Source organism: Lolium rigidum, chromosome 3, assembly GCF_022539505.1.
Source record: "Lolium rigidum isolate FL_2022 chromosome 3, APGP_CSIRO_Lrig_0.1, whole genome shotgun sequence".
In the NCBI taxonomy this organism is placed as follows: Eukaryota; Viridiplantae; Streptophyta; class Magnoliopsida; order Poales; family Poaceae; genus Lolium; species Lolium rigidum.
In genome coordinates this window covers 342076360-342100243 of record NC_061510.1, presented here as the reverse complement: position 1 = coordinate 342100243, position 23884 = coordinate 342076360, and the positions used below count along the sequence as shown (strand labels likewise).

Below are 23884 nucleotides of genomic sequence, written 5' to 3'. Positions count from 1 at the left end.
GGTGGAGGTGGCTTGGGAGGAGGTGGAGGTGGAGGTGGAGGTGGAGGTGGCTGGGGAGGACCGGACTTTGAGCCACCACCCTCGGCTTCAGGCGACGTTGCTTCCGGGTTCTTTTTGGAGGGGACGTCTAGAGAGGAGGCGGAGACGGAGTCTAGAGCCGAGGAGGACTCTAGCCGCGGGTTTGAGACTCCGGAGGAGGATGGGCGGCCGAAAGCACTGAAGATTCGTGGGGAAGCGAGAGTCCCCGACGAGAGGAAGGAGCCTAAGACCCATGAGGCGAAGACCCTTATTATTCCTGCTGGCCCTGAGTAAGTGTACTAATTTGGCAATTTCGATTTTCATGTACTAATGTTTGATTTTCATGTGCTAATGTTTGATTTTCATGTGCAGCAATTGGATATTTCCTCCCGGGGTCAAGGGGCGCCTGCCTAGCGAGCATGATTGGAGCTTTGCTTAGGAAGTTCCGGCCGGGCAAGTACTATCCCCTCGGCACTCGTCCCAGCTGGCGAGAAGAAGCTAGCCACTACTTGGACGGACTACGAGAGTGCCCCCGGCGTAGGCTTCCCGACGGCTGCTGAGGCCGTGATGAGAAAGTTTTGGGTAAGACATATTTTCTCGAGCTTCGTTCATATTTGATGACCCCAATGTTCTAACTCATGAATCTCACAATTGTTTTTTGCATGATTGAAGTGTTTTTATCGTGTGGCGCCCGAGGTTGAGGAGACGGCCGCGAACAGGACTTTGCGGGCGACTTGTGAGAGGTTGACACCGCAGGTGTGGTACAACCAAAGGATCACGTCCGCGGGTCACTTCGGGCGGAGAGAGGCGAGAGGGTCCATAAGCCGGACATTGTCGGTAAGAATGCTAAGGCCGAGTACGAGATGACGGTGGAGGACTACATGTCGGTGAGTAAAATGTCAATGAGATTCTACATTGCTACTAAGTTGCGATTGCATTAGATTGAGTTGAGTATTGCATTTTCAGGTTATCCCCGATTGGGCCGAGCCGCATGCCGAGGCATGGGAGGAGATGGTTAGGACGAGGTGGCTCAAGATGGACGAGGACTTTGCGGCCGTGGCGAGGCGGAACGCGGAGAACCGAGGCGACGGTGGCACACACTCGTGGGGGAAACCTCAGCTACGAGCGCTACAAGGGGAAGACGGTATGTATACATTTTATTTTCCTTCAGGTTCAAAGTTGGTACTCACAACATTTCCTTTCGCGATGCAGAGGGCCGCGTTAGGACCCGAGGAGGAGATGTCTGACCTCGAGATATACAACAAGATGCGGCTTAAGAAGCCCGATCTCTCGTAGCCTCAGCCCTCGCTCCCTGAGTACTTCGGCACCTACGCCGAGGACGTCGAGAACTACTGCGAGATGGTGAGGCATCGTCACCCGGAGGTGGATGACCCCATGAGCGTGGAGGTCGACGAGGAGTCGTTGGTCCTGTCGTCCGGAGGGTTGCCGCATGGCCGTCTCGCCATGATGAACAAGGCCGTCAAGCATACCCTCACCACGACCTTCACGCGTCTCAAGGCGGGACTCACCAAGGACAGCCCCCCTCTCCCGCCTCGTCGCCGGGCTCGGCAACCCGCATACGATGTAAGTTTCCCTCATTTCCATCCTCTTTCCGACTTTCGTTCATACATTGCTAAGTGCTAACGAGACATGAATTTGTGAAATTGTAGCCTGACTTCGAGGCGGCCTACGTGGCCGCTCATCAAGAATATCAGGTGGCCTTCAACCAGCACCAGCAGCAGTTCATGGAGTACATGGCATATATACATGTAAGTTCCAACCTTTGTTTTCGCAAATGATGACAAGTCCCACTTTCCCCTAGTTTGATGCTTCATTTCTGCAAAGACCGACATGTAAACTATCTTGCAGGCGTCGTTTGTGGGCAATCAAACCGGACAGACAGACGGATTTAGGGCCGATGCCTCCCTTTCCGGGGCCGGCGCCAAACATGCCATCGAAGGAAAATTTCGCTGCGGAGTACTATGGGAGAACAACGGTAAGTTCTTCGCCAAACCGAATACTACGGCTTTCCTTTGCCTCGCAAATTGCTAACATCTCGGGAACATGTGTGTAGGGAACGGGATGTTCCGGAAACCAGGGTGGTGGGAGGGACATGACACCGGTTCATCATGGTGGTCCTTCTCCCGGTGCTACACCCGGTACTTCTCCCGGTCCTTCTCCCGGTGGTTCTTCCGCAGCTTCTACCGGAAGGAATCGGCCCGGGCCGGTGTTTAGCGGCGACGAGCTCCTCTAGTAGTCCCATGTATCTTATGCACACTATGGCACCATGCATGTATGCACACTATGGCACTATGTATGCATCCCATGTCACTATGACACTATGTATGCAACCTATGGTACTATGACACTATGTATGCACTTGATGTTATATGTATTTGCACTTCATGCCTATGAATTTCATGTGAATTATATGTGCTTGTGTATCCTGTCAAATCTGGAAAACGCGCGAAACAGCAAAAAACGAAAAAAATGAACCAAATGGCACCTTCTACGCCGACGGGTCTACCCTCGGGGTAGCTCCCAGGTTCCACCAGGGCGCGCCACGCGTCCAGAAATGGACCAAATGGTCGCCTCTACCCCGACGGTGAGGCCCTCGGCGTAGCGTCCGCCGCCCAGGGACGCCCAGGCCGCGCCACGTGTGGAGGTACCCCGACGGGGAGGCCCTCGGCGTACCGTCGCCCAGGGACGCCCAGGCCGCGCCACGTGTGGAGGTACCCCGACGGGGAGGCCCTCGGCGTACCGTCGCCCAGGGACGCCCTGGCCGCGCCACGTGTGGAGGTACCCCGACGGGGAGGCCCTCGGCGTACCGTCGCCCAGGGACGCCCAGGTCCTGCCACGTGTGGACGTATGCCGACGGTGCGCCCCTCGGCGTAGCCGTAACGGCCGTCACCTTGACGGTGCCTGTTAGCGAGCTGCGCCGACGGCCAGTACGCCGACGGGTGGGGCCTGCCGTCGGCCCTCTCCGTCTACGCCGACGGGCGGCGCTACGCCGAGGGCCACCTGGCCTCCGCCGAGGCCCACCTTCCCCGAGGAGCTACGCCGAGGGTCCCCGTCGGCGTATCGTACGCCGAGGGCAAGTCTGTCCTACGCCGAGGGCCGTAGGCCGTCGGCATATTGCCGGATTCCTGTAGTGATTGGTTCAGAGATCTGCTGCAGACCAAACACTGATGGAATGTTATCATGTTCATCATGTTGAGTTTTTTTCTACCATTGTTTAGCAGCTGGTACCGCAATTCAGAGCCAACTCTCTGCTCTGGAGCTACCAAATGGAAATAAAAGATGGCACAATGATTCAGTATATCATTTAAAGTTTACAGTGAGAATGGCCCCGTTAATTTGTTACATGAATTTTGACATGTTTCTAGTTAATTTGCTGCAAAGATTTCGAGCTGTTTCTAGTAAATTTCAGGAAATTTCTAATTGATAGTTAGGGCCTCTTTGATTGAAACTATTTTCATAGAAATTCTGGAGTAATGGAATGCTGGGATTTTTTTTCAATGTGGGTTATTTGATTTCTAGGATTGAATTCTATGGAATTTGCCACCTAAACTGTTCTTTCTTTTCCGTTTCATTGGAAATTTAACATCCAGTCAATCCTCTTAGTAAGAGTCATTTTATTTTCCCGTGGTGCAATCTACAAACTTTGGTACAAAACGAGCATGCAATTGTACCCGTCGTTTCTTCTATCATGCATTTTCTAAATCAGAAAAAAACCTGTTTTCAATGGATAGAACTTTGCCAAAAAGAATGTTATTCCCTCCAGCCCTATGACAAGTATATAGGGCCGGAGAGAGTAATAGGTTTGTTTTCTGTTAACGGGGTCTGTTTTTCTGCTGGTAACAATGTGTTTCAGACTAGTTTTTTTTGTTCTTTTAATGCACTATCATCAGGCTGTTTTCTTCCACGAGACAACAAAAGTTTTCTTGTTTTGATTCACTAGTACAAATGCCCGTGCGTTGCCACGGGTCCTAAAATTTTATTTTTTAATATATATATATATAATTTATAACACTATGAAAATTTAAAACAAATCAGGGATAATATAATATACAACATGGCTGAAGCAATAACAAGATTTGGGTTCTTATTGTTGTGACCCTACGGAAGATGAAAAAGGTGAGGACTAAAATGAGAAAGGAAGGTCCAAGACGACTTCGGTTCATACGTGAAAGTGCTTCGAAAGGTGTCAGCAGGTGCGCGGAGCCGGAGCCGGCATGTTCGCCCGCTGGGCCGAGTGTTCGCCCACTTCAGAGTCTTCGCCTGCCTCTGCGTGGTTCCAAGTTCCAACTCTTTTTGTTATTCTTCCGTGGCGTCATAACTTTTAACTCAACAACCACTCCTTTTTAATATATTATTGTTTCATAAAACGTGTGTGTTGCAAACACAGGTATAACTGAAGAAATACTTCTTTTATGATTAGTCCAAACAACACTTGATACTCATAAATATGTGGAGACAACCTTAGATCGTAGCCTTCCGTGTCAAACATACAAAAGGGACTTAGCAAATCTTCAATAATGGTAGGGGTAAAAACCTCCGTCGGCACGCGAGATGCTAATTTTTTTAGGTAGCTTCCTCAAACCTCTTCAGCACATGCAAGATAAAGAAAAATTAAGTGAAACACGATTGCGATCAAAGATCATTTCTTTTGCGGCCCTTTCTCTAGCTCCCTTGCCTCTCCCCGTGTCTCCCCCATTGGTTCCAGTAACCCCTACCCCAACAACACCACTACAACTGCTTTGTGTCCGGTGTTTTCTCTAACTCCAGATCATCACTAACCGTAAATGGTTTTGAATGCTTAGTATAATGCAGGAAAAACCATTCGCAGAAATCATGAAGAACTTCACAATATATAATATAATATGGTTCCGTAGATTGAGAATTTTATGAGGAGCAATATATAACTGGGAATTCTAATTTGAATAGTATGGTGATGTGATTAGAATATTATATATGGAGTAGCAGTGCCATAACATGCCACGTCGCTATCAGAAGGAACTTTTGTTAATAACAAAATCTTCCGTCATCGCTGCATCGAACTACCCCTAGATCCTCCGGCCGTTTCCTCTCATTGCTCGGAACCTCCTCCTTGCTTCAGTTTCAAAAACATTGTGAAAGTTTTGTGCTGACATACACCTTCTCTATGTCTACTTTGGCAATCTATATAGCTAGGTGATTCTCGAAAATCACTTCATAAGCCATAATAACTTGCTTCCACATAAACTGGAGGCTCCGAGACAATGCAAAACCTAAGAAAATGGTGATAACTCATTTAATAACTAATGGTATGAAGTACAAGCATCACATCCAGGGATCAGAAATGAATCATGTTATATTATTGGTCTGGTAGGTAACCAAATCAATTTTGTTAGATTAGCATACTATTTATTTCAACGTTACGGTGCCTGGATTAGCATATGGGTTTAACAACAAAGCTGCATAACATTACCGCTCCTCACAGATCATCACATACCTGAACCAACTAATAAATCAACTAAATTGCAAAACAACACAGTACATCATCCCAAACCTGAACTAACCTCTTTGTCCATCCAGGGGGTCGAGGAGTGTCGCAGATTGTTCAGATGTAGCATGATCGTCTTCTACCTCAATTCCACCTTCTCCCCAAAATGTCCCCAAAATGCATGCCACTGGAAAAATAAATTCGGTTTGCATATTTCTGTTGTCAAGTTGTGCGGCTTAATGGTCACTCATATTTCTCTTTTCCCCAAAATGCATGCCACTGGAAAAGAATTCCAGTGCGCATCCCAGTAGACCCACGCGTGGTCGAGAGAGCGAGCTCACAATGCCTGCAAATGGAAGAACAGTTCACATCAGACTTCTGCGCATATACTTTTTATGATGGGTCACATCATGTCTGATTTCTACCATCCAATAGTAACACCACAATTTGAATTTGCATATAGACGTCCCTCTGTGAAGAGTTCTAATGTACATATGTTCATTCCACTGCCAACAAAGGTGTCCGTAAGCTAATCTATATCATAGGTGTATTTTCAAGATAAACTCATCAATTGCGTAAGCGAGGATTACATTCTGGACTACATGAATGTCCAGTTCTATCAAAAATTATGTATCAGGCGAAGCAAATGTTAATATGATTATTGCAAAAAGCACTATGTGTTTGAAGTAAGGAGCAGACTGCAAGTATGGGGGATATGATGCTAAAAAAATATCACTGTCAGGTGTCCAGTTTGTAAGTCAATATAGTATTGATTCCGAAACATCAAAAATAGCACAGAGAAGAGAAGAAGCAATAGTCTAGCAACACGGTGCAACACCAACAATAGGACAAAATTATAAGAATTGTGCTTCTTACCTTGCATATTGGGTATTGACGATCCCTCAAATTGACAAGTAAACTTTCATTTTTCAAGTCAAAGTGCACTATATTGTTTATTATGCAAGTACACATTCCAAAAGTTGTATCAAGCAATGATCCTTCGGTTGTGCAACTATCTCAATTGCTGGGAGAGTGAGTCATAAACGTAATTTCCCTAACCTGTAGTTAGGGATAGATAGGCAACCAACAAATAACATTTTTTTGAGAAGAAACAATAAGTGGATATGATATCGGAACTATTGCCTCAAAACAAACTCCATTACCATGCAGTAATTTACGAGACGGTAATGTACAGGTCTCCAATTTCCTAACTTCTTACTGCGCTAACTTGTAGTATGTCTGACTCTGATATCGCCAAGTTGAGCTTTGACAGTCCTCATCGAAGGACCTCCCAACTTCTTAGTTACCACGGGAAACAATACAAATGTTTTTCTGCACATGTAAAAATAATACACATGCAAATTGCCATGATAGAAAGAGATTGCCGTATAATGTCACAAAATAATCTACTCCCTCTGTCACGATTTAGGTATCGGAGGTGTAGTTCAAAACTATTTTTTCATTGTCACGATTTAGGTATCGGAGGTGTAGTTCAAAACTATTTTTTCATTTACACGCTTCTTATTTTGGAAAGCCCCCGATGGATCGCAGCCACGCGCTCGCGGACAGTCTCGCTCGCGGTCGCATCTTCCCGCCGGTGGACTCCCGCGCTCGTCGCATGCTCGCGCCGGCGTGCCTCCCGGTGAGCTCGCAGCTTCCCGCCGGTGGAATCCTGCGTTCCTCGCTGCCTCGAGCCAGCGGGCCTCCCAGCGGGCGGCCTCCCACCCTTGGCGCCGGCAACCTCTCACGCCGGCGGGCCGGCGAGCCGGAGTCCTCCCTCGCTCCGCCGCTGCTGCCGGAGCTCGCCTCTGGCCGCCGCTACTGGAGCTCGCCTCTCGCGACCGCTGCTGGAACCTGCGCTCCGCCGCTGTTGGAACACGCGCTCCGCCATTGCTGGAGCTCACTTCCTCCTGCGAGTAACAGGAAGACCTTTCATTGGTTTTGACCTTTTGAGCAGTATTCACCTGATTGCGCGATTTCTTCAACACCTAGAGATTGTCTGTATTTTATTTTGTGTCCAGTGCATGCCAAAGACATCCTGCAAAAAATGATACTCCAGCATTAGATTTCAGATCATACACAGGGAAATCATAGGTCCTCTTATATGGGTGAGAATGGATTTTTTTTCAGATCATAACAACTTAAGAATATACTCCAATTTAAAAATAATGGAGTACTTGATATGTTTTTAAGCAACTAAAAAGACTAACTATAGCAAGCAACTCCAAAGCCTAACTGTATGATTATGGCTGTATGCTCAATTACAGAAAAGGCACTTTGGTTATGATTATGACTGTATAATTGTGGCCCTCTGGACAGGTCAGTAGCTACTATAGAATCTTGTAAGGCCAGAGCTGCTTCTTTTATATGGTTCCTTTCATCGGCACATCACACCTCATTTAAATTGAACCCACCAAAACGTAAGTAATAATAGATTCAGTAACTTCAGCGTATAACTATTCCTTCTGTTAGATATTCCTTGCATTTACAACAAAAAGATACCCCTTATCTAAGAGACCATAGACCAAACAACAAAAGGATACCCGTGGAGTACTTGACAATCTCTGCTTTGATTCAGTACCATTTCATTTATGGAGTTGCCTCACTTGGCACATAAACAAATGTAATTTCATCAATACCAGAAACCCATATGTTTAGCCTGGTTAAAGTTTTTACTAAGATAAACAAGCAACTAATGTACTCCGAGTAGTACCGAGTAGAACAGTCCAATTTTTTCCATCTACTGTATCTGTAGAATAACAAAGACAATTCAGGTTGGACTGTTCAACTGGAGTATAACAAAGACAATTCAGGTTTCGGACACATGCTCGGTTTAACTATACTCGTCATCGAATAAGAAACCCATATGATTTCCCTGGCTACTAAGATAAAACAAGAAACTAAAACATGTTAGGCTATTTACGGTAGTACGAGTAGGATGGTGTAATTATGATCTTTGATTATGACTATGCTCAATTATAGAAAAGGCACATTGGTTTTTTCCTATCTACTTTGAGATATTAGTCGATGTGATGCAAGTCCCAAAAGCCAGCATATAGCAAACTGAATTGCCTTAATTCAGAATAAATATATGGTTTGCACAATGCAAGAGAATACAATGTAATTCTGCTAATGATGACAAAATAAAAAGCACTGAACCTAAAAAGTAAAAATAGAAGGTTTTTTTTTCTTTTTCTGTTCAATAGAGCAGTTTAATTCAGGCAGTTCATGTCTTTCAAATTTTTAGTATAGATGCCTTGGTGATTCAAGGATGCTCACAGCTCAAAGCACTGATACAAAACAAACTACAAAAAAACTCGACATCTGAATCACCAAGGAGTGCTACATCAAAGACATATAAGCTACATCTGAATCCTACAAGGAATGCTTAACAAACAACTGACAACTATAGGCTATACATATGAAGACTTGGCAACGCAACACGATGGTTCATAAGTGATAGAAAGAAGGTTTGCACCTTCGCCACCACAGTCAACACCACAAAAGTAACAGGAGCAAAAACTGGAACAGCAAGACTTACAATTGAGCAAGTGTGCTTCTTTGAAAATGAATAAATCACGAGCTGATTTGAGGCTAGGATTGTACCCGATCTACAAAGTCGATGCAGAGGCCAGGGGTACCCCCTCCATTTTGAAGGAAACAAAACGATCTACAAAGTTCCCAGTTTCCAAGCAATTATATCTTGAAAGAATCAATGTCCTGTGAATGAACTACAATAGCATGGTTAGTGTAAATCCTAATTTTTGGAGAACACACACGGCATGCATATATAACTGCAAGAGATCACTAACCTTATGAAAAAGAGCAGTAACCTTTGAGGACCAGGAGCTTCAGCTGAAATTTTTCGTTGACGCATCCATCGCATATGTAAACATAATCATGAAGAGACCTTATTAATCATGAAAGCATCAAAAAGGAAGGAGAGCAAATTCTGTAAGAGGACGAAACAATAATCTTATTCGGAGCTCTCTAACAAATAGAAACATATTAGTTGCCCTTTCTTGCAAGCACATATATGCGGAACGAGTTCGGTGCAGCGAAGGCACATGTGCATACACATCACGAGAAGCATGCTCATCTCGTCACCGGATGCTTCCGAGTCGTTGTTGGTATCATCAGAGCTCGGTTTGACAACTTCCAGGTCAAGTCACGTCACTGCCGAGGTTGAGGAAGGACACAAAGACCCAGCCTTGTGGGCACATCCCCGGACAGCATCTCGATGTGGGCGCAACCCCTCCATGAAATCATTAGTAAAGTATTACAAAATCCTAAATGGAGTTTATAGTTTCAGAGCTGATGCTTGGAGAAGTACCGAAAGTGTAAAAACAGAGAAACTCATACCATGCCGACTAAGAGTAAGAGCATGAAGCTTTAGTAAAACAACAGTAACAATTTCCTGCTAAACATCACTACAAATACATAAATATATATAATTTTATAATCCAGTTGCTAGAATTAACAAAGAAGGAGCTCCCAATTTTTTTGTCCGCTCCTCTGAAACTAAGCCTAGATGATGTCTTCTGAATGTTTCATCTAGAGTACATTTCTACTTTTCTATCTGATAATATCTGATTAGGGTTTGTCTTTTATTCTGCCTCTGAACATGCATACATTTTTCATTGTCCCAGACTAAAAATTTGACAAATTGGCAGCACATCAGTTCTTTCATATTTTCCTTGAAACCATCCATCTTACAATTACCCAGCAAGTTGATCAGAAACAGTTTAGTGATATTTTTATTCTCAAGTTTTGGGAAGAATTAAAATACATCTTCTTTCAGAACCCATTGATAGATGAGCGGAGCATGAAACAACTATTGTAACTTAGAAAGTAACATAAATATAATACAGAATAATAAATTATATTAAACATTATGAAAACTCTCCCACCACACGAGCATGCTCTATAATTGAATGTACAGAAAACCTCAGTCGAAGGGTTCTTTCCAGGCTTTTTTGCGAATAGGATTTTAGCACTACCTATAGTAAGTATGTAGAGAGAAATTCAAATATTTCTCTCACAAGGAGACGAAGAAAGTCGAAAGAGATAACACAACAAAGCAATTTTATCACTCAGTTGCTAGAATAAAGAAAGAATGAGCTCCAGAATTTAGTGAGTAAAGCAATACCCTCAATTCATCAGATCAACCTAAAGAAACCTCAATTTCTACCTCATATTAATATGTTTAATGAAGTGCAAGGATCACATGCGGCCAAAATCAAAACGTATCATTCTACCGAGCCGGAAACAAACAATGTTTGTTTACTTTTGCAGATTTTGCATAATTCTGAAATTGGTCACCGAGCATCAAGAATAGGTAGCTTTCGTCTATACTCGAAGATGATTCACAGGCCATAGGTTTCCAGTCTGAACTGTACCTAAGATCCGATCATTGTCATAAAGAAATGGCTAAATCTACCATTTTTTGTGCTACGATTCCATACCAACCAAAATACATCTCAGAGTTAGTACTGGACATAGGAACTTTGTCTCTATCAATACAGAGAATCCCATGTTTCTCACTGTATCTCAAGTCTCAGCTGGGATTTACAAGCACCCTAATAAAGGGTGAACTGGACCAACCGCCCAACCTCTCGGCCTCCCCCAATTGCTTGGTGAATTCATCGTTCCCGCAGCCGACAAAGAAAATAAACAACAGCGAGATTCCAACTCCATGGACTGCAGACCCACTTCGGCATGCTTACAGGATCAATCGAATCAATCACGTACCAATACAAAAAAGATCTTAGGGGTGTCTAGAAGCTTATTTACCTATCGAAGCCGAGTTTGGTGGCGACGGCGGCGGTGTAAGCGTCAGGGCATGTAGTCCTTAGTGAAGTGAGCCCGCGGCGGCGGCCCGTCCGTAGCATCCAGGTCAATGTCGTCGAGGAACACCCCATCGTCAAGTGGGGTACCAGGATAACGTCGGCGGCTTGGGGGGAGGGGCGATTCGCGTCGGGCAAAGCGCGGCGCAGCCAGTTATGCTGTCATCGCCGACGGTGTTTGGTGCGTGGTTCGGTAGTTATCGCGGGTAGCCGGCGGGCAAGGGGAGAACGATGCGAGTGATTGATGGCAAAAATTACTCAGGCCAAGATCTATGGAGAAGGAATTTATGAGGGAATCAAAGAATCCTGATTTTGGGGAAGAGAAAGGGAGTCAACGCGTGATAAAGGACGACGGAGGGACGACCAAAAGACTACCAAATAGGGAGAAGGGGGAACACGTTCCTTCTTTTTAAGTAGTAGAGATTGGTCAAAAGGAGAGCTATCTACAAACCTAGAAGGGCCACACCCAAGGTAGAGCGCCACAACCCTAAACTATGGGTCCTACCGAAAGTAATGCCGCAAGGCCCGATGCTCCTGCGGACGCTTAGAGATCGTCTTGGGTATATACATGCATATTCATGTGACAAGTGGAGGAAATTCTGATTTATGAATACCGGTTTTGCGGGATCTACTTTGGCGGTAACCGTACCATACCATGAAAATTATATTTAGAGTAATTGTTTGGCGGGATCTGTAATGGCATTATAGGTGTTGTATCGTAAAAATCAACATTAAAGCCCTCTACTACTTCCCATGTAGAATGCCATGTGTTGAGTGTGTGTTTGTGTCTCGAGTTGGACTTCTCTTCTCACCCCTTTGTACCTCCTCCTGTACCTCCCTGTACCTCCCAGCGGCCTGGCCGTTTTCACGTTGGAATAAAAAGTGAGAAAAGGGCTTCAGGTGGGGGCTTTTGCCTCCCACCGTTGAGTTGTCAAAAAAAAACTACTTCCCCAAGCAGATAAATAGCAAGCAGGGAACTACAGTTGCGCCATCAGTAATCGTGCACAAAGTAGACACAAAGTTACTGATACCAATAATCAACATCTTGCTTTGTGAAATGATCGGCATAGTCGACTTGAGGGGAACGGATAGACTACTAACATTTTTTGTTATCTTTTCCAATCTTAGGGTATTAATACAAACGTACGTTATTCAGATATGCAACTAGATAGACAACCTATATAGCAACCATGCAGTAAGTAAAATGATAGAAATAACCGCATTTGTATTCTCGTAGTTCCTTCCTAGGGGGGGGGGGGTGTTTTCGTTGGAGAAGCTCGTTGGAGAAGCGTGACAATACAAAGCCCACCAGACGCCACAACCCCTCACACAATGCAAGGTGTCACAATCCAGTAAGGGGAGCCCTTGAGGGCGGCGATCGAACCTTTACAAACAAGGTTAGGGTAATCTCCGCAACTCAATTGGAGGCTCTCACCGTGATCACAAAGCATTACACCACCAAAATCGTGTTTCAAGTACGACCTCTTTCGTCTAGGGTGCAGAAACACCCAAGGGTAACAAGTTCCAAAACGGAATGAGGGGAGACTCAAAATTCCTTTTGAGAAAGTGTAGATCTAGGTCTTCTCACGTAAATCCTAGAGTGGCATGGAGATTTATTGGCTGGGATGAGAGATCTAGTTCATTTAAGCTCAACATCGATGGAGGAGAGAGGAGCCACTGGAAAGTTTTTGGGGATGGCCAGAAGTTCCGCACTAAGTGACCGGAAGTTTTGGTATGGTCGAAACTTCCAGGAACTTCTAACCCAACTTCCGAACTAACTTTCACACCGTTGCAGAGAGTTGAACCATCCAACACAATTTAAAATAATGGTTCGGAAGCACAAACCGAAACTTGGCAGGACTTCGGTTCACCAGAACTTTTGGGGTTCACACCGGTTCCTCCCTGAAATTTTTGCTCAACAACAAGAAACAAAGGGATCTCTCTCAACCAAGATATAAAGGTTTTGTGGGTGGATCTGGTGTTTTGCATACGTTAATTGATCTCATCTATTACCTTCCATTATTTTACCCCCTTTTTAGTATGGTTTCCGTGTGACACAATTACATGAAAAAACGTTGAAGACCGTCTTCCCTCTTTTCACATTGTCTTGTGCAATTAAATAAATATACCAAAAACCTTTAGCACACGATGAGATCATGATTATATTATCATTAAACACCTAAAACCACTTAGGGGGAGAAATGTATATATAGTGGCAAAAAGGTGAGTTATCGTTTTATGTTGAGCAAGTTATTATAGCATGTATTTAGAGAGGAAGACGACCAAGTTCTACTGGAAGCATGATCCAAGTTACAACAAAGAAAAAAAAACGACTTTGGTGAGAAAAGGAGGCCTTCAATGTAGAGACCGATGAAATGTGCCAAATTTGGATGGGTAAACCAGGAAAAAAAGATTCAAAATTGATGAAATTTTAGTATCCCATTATGATGTCTAACTGGCATTACCAAGATATTCCCCCTGAATAAGACATATAAATTTAGTCAAAAGTTAATATCCTCTAATTTACACCAATGTTATAGACAAAAATATGAATATTTACGATACCAAATCAATATTACTCCCCACTGCTCCATATTACTTGCCATAGATTCATATGTATCTATACACGAAATATGTCCAGATACATCCAAATCAACGACAATTAATATGAATGAATCGCAGGAGTAGTAGATTCACCGTAAAGTATATTTTTCATAGATATCTTATTTTTCTTCCTTATGTTTAATAAAAAATTAACTTTAAATTAAATTTATAAACATTATTCATCGAGGTAACATTCCTTGTGCCTAGCTGGCCGGCCACCTCCGACAAAGAGTGCACCGGAAATGAAAAAATGGACGAATGTGAAAGCAGGAAAACCATACCAGCCGTCCACGTGTCAGGCTGAAATCTGCCGGCGACCGTTAAAATACAATCCGTCGCCACCAAGGTAGGCGGAGCAATCTCTCTGGGAGGTGCGGCGGCCGCCTAGCTAGGCGTCTAGACGCGTCTGACGAATGTCACCGCGTGAAAACAGCGGCGTCCTTGGCACGGCGCACGTGAATAGAGTAAGCACCGGCCACCACTGACGGGCGGGCCCACCACCTTCCCTCCGCTGGGCCCCACGACGCACCAAGGTGGGCCCGCGCCTCCGAGCCGACAGACTGGGCCTCCACGGTGAATTTGAACGCGCACCGGCCTGACCATGGACTATTCGCAAAGGAAAAAGGGCTCGAAATTATATTAATAAGAAAAAACGGAAAAGGAGAAAAAGGGCGGAAAAAAAAGGAAAGCGACGGGGGAAGGCGGGCCAAACAGATCGATCGATCGGGCGAGCGAGCGAACAAAAGGGAAGAAGCTCGCCGTCCTCCATGCCCTAGCACGCAAGGCACAGGCTTCCCACCCAGCGGAGCCAGCGCGCCCCCCCCGCCCCAAGGTAACCGCCCTCTCCGATCCCAACCCTCTTCACCCTCGATCTGCGCCTGATCAAAACCCTAGCCGCCGAGGATTCTGCCTGCGGCGGCCGCCCCGATCTTCGGTTCTCGGCGATCTGAATTTCTGGATTGGTGGTTTCACGTGAGCGAGCGAGAGGGAGGGGATCGCCTGGCCTGTCTCGGGATTGGCGGCTTTGCTGGTTGCGCTATGGGCGCACGGACTCCGTGCGCCGCCTTCTGATTCGGCTTCCTCAGCCAGCAGATCTGTTCGTACCCGTGCGCGGGGCTTCGTGGTAGGGCCGATCGAGGTTGCTTCCGCGGCCGGTGGGTTGGGGGATTGGGAATCGAGGCCGGATTTTGCTTCGGTGAGTTTGTACTTCTGACGGGATCTGCAGGTGCTGGTGGAGAGCCCCTTTCAGAAAAAGAAAAAAAAGGAAGGTGGTTGCAGTTGTGTAGGTTTCAGTCGAGCCACTGCTAAGTAGGAGTTTGTTGTGTAATTTGTGCTTTTTGATGATGTTGACCTCGATTGCTTCTGCCAAGAGGTGTGTGGAACAAGCCAGTATTTATTTAGTTTTGTCTTCTACTACTTGGAAAATTAGCGTTATCTCCTACAGATGGATAGGATATATGATGTAGCATCCATGATCACATTACGACTTGTTACCCATAATAACCTCGACATTCTGTTCTAGCATCTTCTGCGCAGAGTAGCGTTGTGATAGCTACCGCCTACCGCTGCCACTGCATGGGTCTTAACAAATTCACATATCAATCGTTGCAGGTGTTTGGCTCGGTGCCCTCCGACTCCAAATTGTTCCACAGCCTGCTGAAAGCATCACAAACCAGGCGCCAAGCATGGACGAATCGATGGCGGATTCCATGGTAGCGAGCTTCTGGGGGCCTGTGACGTCAACCATGGAGCTGTGCGAGGAGAACTACGCCCGCTCGTCGTATATCGCAGAGTTCTACAATACTCTGTCCAATGCTCCGTGCATTCTCCTGGCGCTCATTGGACTCGTCAATGCCCTCCGCCAACGCTTTGAGAAGCGCTTCAGTGTTCTGCACATATCCAATATGATACTGTCTATTGGGAGCATCATCTTCCACGCCACCTTGCAGCATGTGTAAGCTTTCAGTCAACTAGCATTTTGGCCGGTTATAAAAGGCCACCTTTAGCTATGCAGTTTTTACTTTTTAGAATACAAGTACTACCTTTTGATTTTGCATGCCATTTGCATTTGATGGAGAGTTTCTGTTAATAGCAAACACATAATCCTTGACGGTGCAAAAGCTATTTTGCTAACATTACTTCCATTTGGACTATAAACTGAGCTACTTTTGTAACATTACTGCCCATTTGAATTAAAACTGAGCTACTTCGTTAACATTACTGCCATTTGAATTAAAACTGAGCTATTCTGTTCACATGAATTTATGTTCTGATAGATTGTGTCCTGCTAATGTGATTTCTTAACTTGCTGTTATTGGCATGAAATTCTGTTTGATCTTTTTCAGTTGTATACATTATTTTTTATTCTTCATTCTTTTTGTCTCTCATGTGCTGTGCTGTTTATTTTTGCGTTCACAACTCTATGGCTGATACTCTGTGTGGTGAGTTGATGAGTCCATATGCACGTGCACACCCCAACAGCCAGTGATTTAGTTGGAATGTGCCTAGTTCTTGATTGGGTTGAGTACTTGTACTGATGCACTGGCTGACCATCCACAACCGGGGCAGCTGCTCTAAGGGCCATTGCTGAAATTCTATCTGCTTTAAATGCTTTTTATGTTCATGACAAAATTTCAGTATTTGCCAACGCTCACTATTTGGCTTTGCTGTTGCTCAATATCTCAAGTAAGCTCCTTGGGAATACGTAGGGTAAATGGGCTGCCTTTTGATCAGCAAATTAGTCAACTAGCAGTGTCACTGGGAATAAAGCAACTTGCTTGGTTTGGTTGTCAGACGATGCCACCATTAGTTAGTCTTAACAACTGAACTGTGCTGCATGATTTTGAGTGCTAGTATGTACGGAAATACTCCTACATTAAATCAAACACAGTCCTAAGATGTTAACTGTGCTGCATGTTCGTTGAGTGCTGGTATGTTCATAGTAATACATTAAATCAAACACATTGGTAAGTTGTTTTATCACTGTCACCAATACTACCTATGTAGAGTGGCTGGTTGCCTCTAACTAAGACTAGGATGCGCATGTTAAATTCCATCCTCTCTTTTTCTTAATCTATCAAGGGTTGTGCGCTTGTCAGTTTCAGCATATCTCTAGCTTCTGTCAGTCTTCATATTAATTCTGGCCATGTTTGCTTGTCAATTTCAGTATATATATCTAGCTTCTGTCAGTCTTCATATTAATTCTGGTCATGTTAAAATATTGCTTTGCTGTACGTATTATATTAACTTGTGTTGTCATATTTTGGTTTCCAGCCTACAGCAGAGTGATGAGACACCAATGGTGTGGGAGATCCTCCTATATCTGTATGTCCTTTATTCACCAGATTGGCATTACAGGAGCACGATGCCTACTTTCCTTGTCCTATATGGTGCTGCATTTGCTGTAGTTCACTTCTTTGTGCGATTCCAAGTAGTATTCAAGTTGCATTACATTGGTCTGTGCCTTCTCTGCATCCCACGGATGTACAAGTACTACATACAGACGAAAGACTTGGCTGCCAAGCGGCTCGCGAAGCTGTATGTTCTTACCATCTTCCTGGCGACTGTTTGCTGGCTAGTTGATCGCATCTTCTGCAAGAAGCTTTCGCACTGGTACATCAACCCGCAGGGACACGCATGGTGGCATGTGCTTATGGGATTTAACTCTTATTTCGCAAACACATTCTTGATGTTTTGCCGAGCTCAGCAGCGTGGGTGGGAGCCACGCATTATCCACCTCTTTGGGCTATTGCCTTATGTCAAGATCCAGAAATCCAGAAAGAGGGAGTAAGCTCTCAGTTTATCAGTGGTGTTCTTCAGGACCTGAAATCAAATGTCCCCCATGCGCTCAAAAAAACAAGCGGTGGCATTTTTGTATATGGGCTTCCAAGTGATTACGGACTACAAGTGTCTTGATGTCTCACTGGATTTTGGTAACTTTTAACTGACAGCCTGTTTTGTACCATACATGATTTCAATCAGAGATTAGTTGGAGTGTTCATCTCTTTTGATCTGGGTCCACTGAAGTTTGTCTTTCAAAACTAGTAGGGCTTTTTATTTATTCTTTTGATTTGACTTGAATGGGGTTGAATTGTATTAGTTAACTTACTGGCTGGAGTCGTCATAGATTCATGTTCCTCGTAACTATTAATTCTTTGTTATTCATGGTACTTCTGAACTTCAACGTTGAAGCTCTGGTGCTACGATCTTTGTGCTTAGAACAGCCAAAACATGGAAGTTACCTGCTGTGAAATGTGTAAATGTTACATGTGTTACCTTTTTCTTAATCGCTCGTTGAACTTGGCAGGGTTGAGTAGTGTCAAATGAATGCTCACTGACAGCTTGCTCAAAGGGAGCTCATGCCAAGCATTCATGAGCATTATTGTATCCAACTCTAATCTCTACTCATGTGGTCAACTCGATTGGCGTCCATGTCTGGGACTTGAAAAAAAAGGTTCCACCAGTCCTTGACAGTTGTTGGTGAAACCATGGCAAGTGGCAGCTTCTACCTCGTTTCCAAAATAATTGAAGCTCTACTTTTGTTCTTAGTAACTTCTCTAGGTTTGACAAGATTTTTTTTAATACCAACATTTATGACATCTAATCTTAGATGTATTATAATATAATAAAACTAAATTAGTCCTAGATGGTGCCCCTCCTTGTTGCGGCGCTCCGATGGGCAAACCCAGATGTGGCATCGACGACCTCTACCCACACCTTCACAAATAAGGCTTGTGGTCTCTTGGAGTGGCGATTCTTCTTCTCTGGCCAGTCATGGCGGCGGGGAGAGAAGAAGCCATGTGCGAGCTCCGGGAGTTCAAGCTTGGCGGAGACGCGAAGCTCTTGTGGCGACGATGAGCTATACCATAGTGGTCCACAGCAGACCATTGATCTTCGATGCCAAAGGAGGCATATGTAGCCATGTGAGTGTCTTTTCAACCTCCAACAACGGAGGCCCCTACTCGATGGTGCGACAGAGGCGTTCTTCGCAATCTTCTTCCCAAGTGATGTTGTCAAGACGGTGGCCGACGGCGGCAGCCATCTCAGATCTTGGGTGGTGAGGCACAGGGACTTGATTGCTTTCTCAAAAATCTTTCTAAGGTCTCTTGTGTGTGTTTCAAGGGCATGTTTGTAATTTTTTACTTTTGACAAGCCCCCTCTTGTAATTTGTACTTTTCTCGAGCCCCCTCTTGTAATTTGCACCACCGCCTGTAATTAATGCAGCATCTCGGTCCTTCGGGACCCTCCTTTCAAAAAAAAATGGCCCTCTAGATGTTCACAAATTTTCTATAAATTTGATCAAACTTGAAGTACTTTGACTTAGGACAAAACCAGAACTTCAATTACTCTCTCTGTTCAAAACAAAACAAGATGTACAGTTTTTTTTAAAGTCAAGCAATAAGTGTTCAGAAAAAAACTATCACTATCTGCCATGCCAAATCAATGTCATCAGATACAACGCGTGTATGTGAGGGTGTGCGTTTGTAGTGTGTTTCTGAAAGAAGAAGAAAATGTCATCAGATACATGATACATCATCACATACGTTTTCATATTGGATCTATATAGTTCTCTTTATTTTTAGATCATATTTCTCAATAGATATTTTTATAAGCTTGATTTAGCTTTACATTCTTCAACTTCAGTAAAATATTATAGGTCTTCTTTTACGAAATGGAGCACCTTATTATCTTCTTGTATTGAGATATGCCTGTCAGATTTCATTCTCTTTTTATTTGAGATCTGCATATCAAATTTCTTTCTCCTACGGATAAAAGACATAAATAAGTCGGCGATTCTGCTGACTCTTGCAGGAATCCTTTAAGGCATTTCATTTTTCTCCAGCACGGTTTAGTTGGATCGCTCCTACTATTATAAACCATAGCAAGAGTAGCTAACGAGCATGGGCCATACTTGAGAAGTTTCAATGGTGTTTTTTATGTGTGAACAATTCTACAGATCATTCGCTTGCCAGAAAGACGTTATGTTCTAGAACCATGCTTCTGTCAAAACAGGTGCATTGCATAGAATCAAGCGAATGATGGAAACGAGAATCATATTGGTGATACGTGTCCACCATATACTCGTAGGAATTCGAATCGAGATCTAGGATCGAACAGGGATAAGATTCCACAAATCTCACAGCAGCACAACACTGACCGGTACATTATCTCACTCACACTAGGCCAATAAAAATGTACCCAGAGACTGACCTAAACACGTGCACCCACTGACCCTCAAATCTACCGGTCAAACACTATCCTCGTGCATCGTCACACAAGTGAAAGCAGCAGCCAGCAGTCATTCTGCAGAAACTCAAGGTTTTCCAGGACAGTACCACAGGCAAAAATTAGGAATAATCCTGATAATTGATGAATATGGTTGGCAAGCTTAAAAGAATAGCAGTGCAAGTTCAATAACGATTTTACATTATTACAAATATAACCCAAGAATTACAGAGGCATCAACATCTGACCAAAACCTAGGCCATGGTATAAATCCCCGACAAATGATGAAGCAAAAAATATTTTGGCACTTGGTACTTAAGCATGCCAGGTATACCCATTTATACCATCAGTACATCAAGTATCCATGTAACAATAAACAAAATAAACACCACTAGGTAAAGGAAAGAATCCTGATATGGGCAGATAAGCTTTTCCTTTTAACAGGGTTAATTAACAAAATAGAGAAGTCTGTGACTGATGAACTGAAGCTGCCGGGGTGCGATTCTACCTGCTGTCGGCCTTGGAACAACCCCAACTGAGGTACTTTAACCTACTGGAACCTCCATATTGTATACCTCCAAAAATTTAAAGAAAACCAATCTCTGAATCACCACCTTCAGCTATCCAGCCTTGCTTGCTGACCATCTTAATGAACAAAAACAACAAAAAATACTTCAAATTCTTTAGCTAAGAGTATCAATAACTTCTTGCACCTCGCAGGCCCTGCTGTTTGTCTATGTTGCTAGACTACCCATTTGCTGATCAAGCTGCATCTGTTCAAGCAATGCTCCAATAATTGTGGCTTGGTCATCTCCATCCATCCGTGTGTTCAGCCTCGAACCTTCACCATTGTTAACATTCGGATGCATAAGTGGAGAAGGTCCAACGGAGTTCATGGATTCAGCTGCGGTACCTTGCTTCTCTGGCGGAGACTCCTTAACCAGTGTGTGCACCCACGAGAGATCTGGATCGTCACCACCTGATCTCAGTTCAAAGGAAGATGATCGGCGAAGCTTACCCAGTTCTTCACCATCCACACCCCAATCAGGTGCCCCTGAAGGAGATCCCCACTTGGACCATGACGAGCTGAGAGGAGAGCCAACTAGAGCCGATGCTCTTGCGGCACTAGGACCAAGATCACGAGAACTGAGGCTCCTCGTCGCACTAGGCCCAAGATCACGAGAACTAAGGCTCCTCATTGTCTGCTGCTGCTGCTGGTGCTGTTGCTGCAGCTGTTTCTCACGCTGGGCAAAGGCGGCTGCCATGTGGGAGTTCATTGGGGACCCAGATTCAACGCAACGGGGAGACATCCGGCCAGGGGAGGACATCCCAAGTGATGCTTGCAGCAGCGATGAGCGTGAAGGAATCTGCTGGTTGTCCACGGTCTTTGGCGAGAAGCCCCCTGTGTTGATTGGTGAGAGCAGTGCTTGCTGCTGTTGCTGGAACTGGTTAAGGATAGCAGCCTTCTGAGAAGGTGAAAACATAGCGCCTTGATCTGCATTGCTGTACCTCGGGGACGAGATCATCTCAGCAGAGAAGAGATCATCCAAGTTTGAGGGATTCAGGCTCTTGGTGCGAGAAGCATGGTTCCCTGCAGACGAAGAACCAAGGCGTGCGCAGAGACCATTCATAAGCTGAGAATCCATCTCCTGCATCAGGGCGTAGTCATCCAAAGGCATATCTCTGGCATTGAGTGAACTCCTGAGTCTGCTCGACTGAAGACTGCTGCCCGGAAGGTGTAGCGTTGGAACATTTGGCTGCTGCTGCCAGCCCAAGGAAGGCGGCATCCCATTGCCAGAAGGAGACCTCGGCGGGGTGAACGGGGACATGGCTGCCGAAACCGCCGATGGAGAACCAGGCATCAAGCCCATTGCCGCCGCCATGTCCATCGCAGCCGTGGCCGAGGCCCTCGGGCTCGGGGACGGCACCGCGGACCCAGTGGAGACATAGAGCGGGCGGAGCTCCTCGGTGGTGTGCGCGAAGAAGCAGACGCGGCGGTTGCAGCCGGTTCCATCCTTGCAGAGGCGGGTGCGGTACTGCGCGGGGTGCAGCCAGCACTCGAACACGCCGTGCGCGTACTCGCACATGTCGCTGCGCCGGCACACGCCCTTCCTGAAGTCCGGGCACGGCACGCAGCTGTAGTGGTACTTGCGGGGATCCCGGCGCCGGGCGTTCTCCCCCGGGTGCACGAAGGGGCACTCGGTCCAGTCGTGCGAGTAGGCCCGCGAGCACGGCCTGATCTTGAAGGAGTACATGCGGAACTCGTCCGAGGCGTAGATGCTGCTCTTGATGTCCGGCAGGGACGGATCCACCGGGTACTCTTTCTTTTCTGAAGTGGCGGTGGCGACCCTGGGCAGGTCGGCGAACTTGGTCGTCAGCATCAGCGCGGCAGATGGGGACCGCGTCGCGGCGTCTTCGGCGGTGGGCGAGGAGACGGGCGAGGAGATCGAGTTCCTTGGGGCGTTTGTGGCTACCCGGAGGAGCTTGGGGAAGCCGAGCAGATCTTGGAGCGCGATCTTGGCGTCGACCATCTTGGGCGGGACGGAGATGACGTCGGCGGGGCGGCACCCGGCCGCATCCGTGGCGTCGGCGTCGGCCCCGGCGACGAGGAGCAGCCGGACGGCGTCGACGGCGGAGGCGGAGCCCCCGGAGGCGGCGCAGTGGAGCGCGGTGGTCCCGTCGGGGCCGCAGCGGCGGTTGGCGTCGACGGCGGGGAGCGAGAGCAGCAGGCGCAGCGCGGCGAGGCTGCCGTAGGTGGCGGCGACCATGAGCGGGGTGCGGCGCTCGAGGGCCTTGCGGCGGCCGTACCAGAGGCCGGGCTCGTCGGCGGCGGCGGGCGGCGCGCGGGCCAGCGCGCGGAGCAGGCCGTCGGCGTCGTCGTCGGCGGCGAGCTCGAGGAGGCCCGCGAAGGCGTCGTCCGTGTCGACGGTGAGGCGCATGGCCATCTCGGCGACCGCCGCATTCTTCTTGGGCGCGGGGGCCGGCGCGTCGGGGAGGGACGCCGCGGGGGGCGCGGGGATCGGCGTGGCGTTCATCTGGGCTTGCCGGATCGGAGGAACTGGTGGAGGGAGCGGAACAGAGGAGTCAAGAAAGCAGTCAAGGGAGTCTCCCCAACATAGCACCGCGAGAAATGGAGTGGAAAACTTACCATACAACAAGAGCGGCGGGGCGAGCGGCGGCTGCGGCGGTGGTCGGCGGCGAAGATAGGGCCGATCTATCCTCTATCCGGTTGGGATTGATGGGGGAGAAGAAGAAGCGGAAGCGGAAGCATGGGGGGATGAGGGAGGGAGAGATTTGCAGTAGTAAAAAAAGGGGAAAGTGAGGAGAGAGAGAAAGGAAGTGGGGAGTGAGTTGCGAGACTATCGGAGTTGGAGTTCTCGCGGCGACACACACAAGCTCACTTCCCTCTCCTCCACCTCTCCATGAAACAAACGGCGTGTGATCGAACCAAACGGAAGGGCAAAACGGATTAATCATTCTGCTTTTGCTATTGCGCCGCCCGATTAAAATCATTTTGCTTATATAACTTAGTACTCTAATTAAATTGTTATTATTTTCCGAAAGATCGCGCAGCGTCCTCCGAGAGAGATCGGAAGCCCGCCTCGCGATCGTCTGATGCACGAACACATCAAAGTTAGATTTTAAAAAAAGCAGTGGAAAAAACAACTCCCCTCTTCGGGCGTCGCCGATGCAGCGGTAGGGTTGC

General features: G+C 46.2%; 3 protein-coding genes and 1 long non-coding RNA gene across 4 annotated transcripts in view; 2 read left to right on the top strand and 2 right to left on the bottom strand.

Moving 5' to 3' along the window:
• LOC124700166 (beta-glucosidase 7-like) overlaps nt 1-3207 on the top strand; it is a 40752-nt gene extending 37545 nt beyond the window's left edge. Inside the window, exon 12 of the mRNA XM_047232332.1 lies at nt 3173-3207. Within this exon, the coding sequence (XP_047088288.1) occupies nt 3173-3207 (35 nt within the window). The remainder of the gene's footprint in view (nt 1-3172) is intronic.
• Nucleotides 3208-7529: 4322 nt separating this feature from the next.
• On the bottom strand, nt 7530-11476 carry LOC124700165. Its single transcript, XR_007001665.1, has 4 exons — nt 11297-11476; nt 9316-9358; nt 9110-9223; nt 7530-7541 (listed from the first exon to the last, which is right to left on the bottom strand). It is a non-coding gene; the product is annotated as an uncharacterized LOC124700165 (long non-coding RNA).
• Nucleotides 11477-14701: 3225 nt separating this feature from the next.
• Nucleotides 14702-18143, top strand: LOC124703963 (alkaline ceramidase). Its single transcript, XM_047236198.1, has 3 exons — nt 14702-14785; nt 15565-15907; nt 17227-18143. The coding sequence occupies exons 2-3, from the start codon at nt 15639-15641 to the stop codon at nt 17741-17743; spliced, it is 786 nt and encodes a 261-aa protein (XP_047092154.1). The 5' UTR covers nt 14702-14785; nt 15565-15638; the 3' UTR covers nt 17744-18143.
• A 2207-nt stretch (nt 18144-20350) lies between these two features.
• On the bottom strand, nt 20351-23218 carry LOC124703962 (zinc finger CCCH domain-containing protein 24-like). Its single transcript, XM_047236197.1, has one exon. It carries the CDS (start codon nt 23211-23213, stop codon nt 20913-20915), a length of 2301 nt encoding a protein of 766 aa, XP_047092153.1. The 5' UTR covers nt 23214-23218; the 3' UTR covers nt 20351-20912.
• Nucleotides 23219-23884: the final 666 nt, after the last annotated feature.

Coding starts and splice junctions, on each gene's coding strand:
- LOC124703963 (XM_047236198.1), top strand. CDS start 15,639: ATGGACGAATCGATGGCGGATTCCATGGTAGCGAGCTTCTGGGGGCCT. Junction 15,908..17,226: donor CACGCCACCTTGCAGCATGT/GTAAGCTTTCAG, acceptor TTTGGTTTCCAG/CCTACAGCAGAGTGATGAGA.
- LOC124703962 (XM_047236197.1), bottom strand. CDS start 23,213: ATGAACGCCACGCCGATCCCCGCGCCCCCCGCGGCGTCCCTCCCCGAC.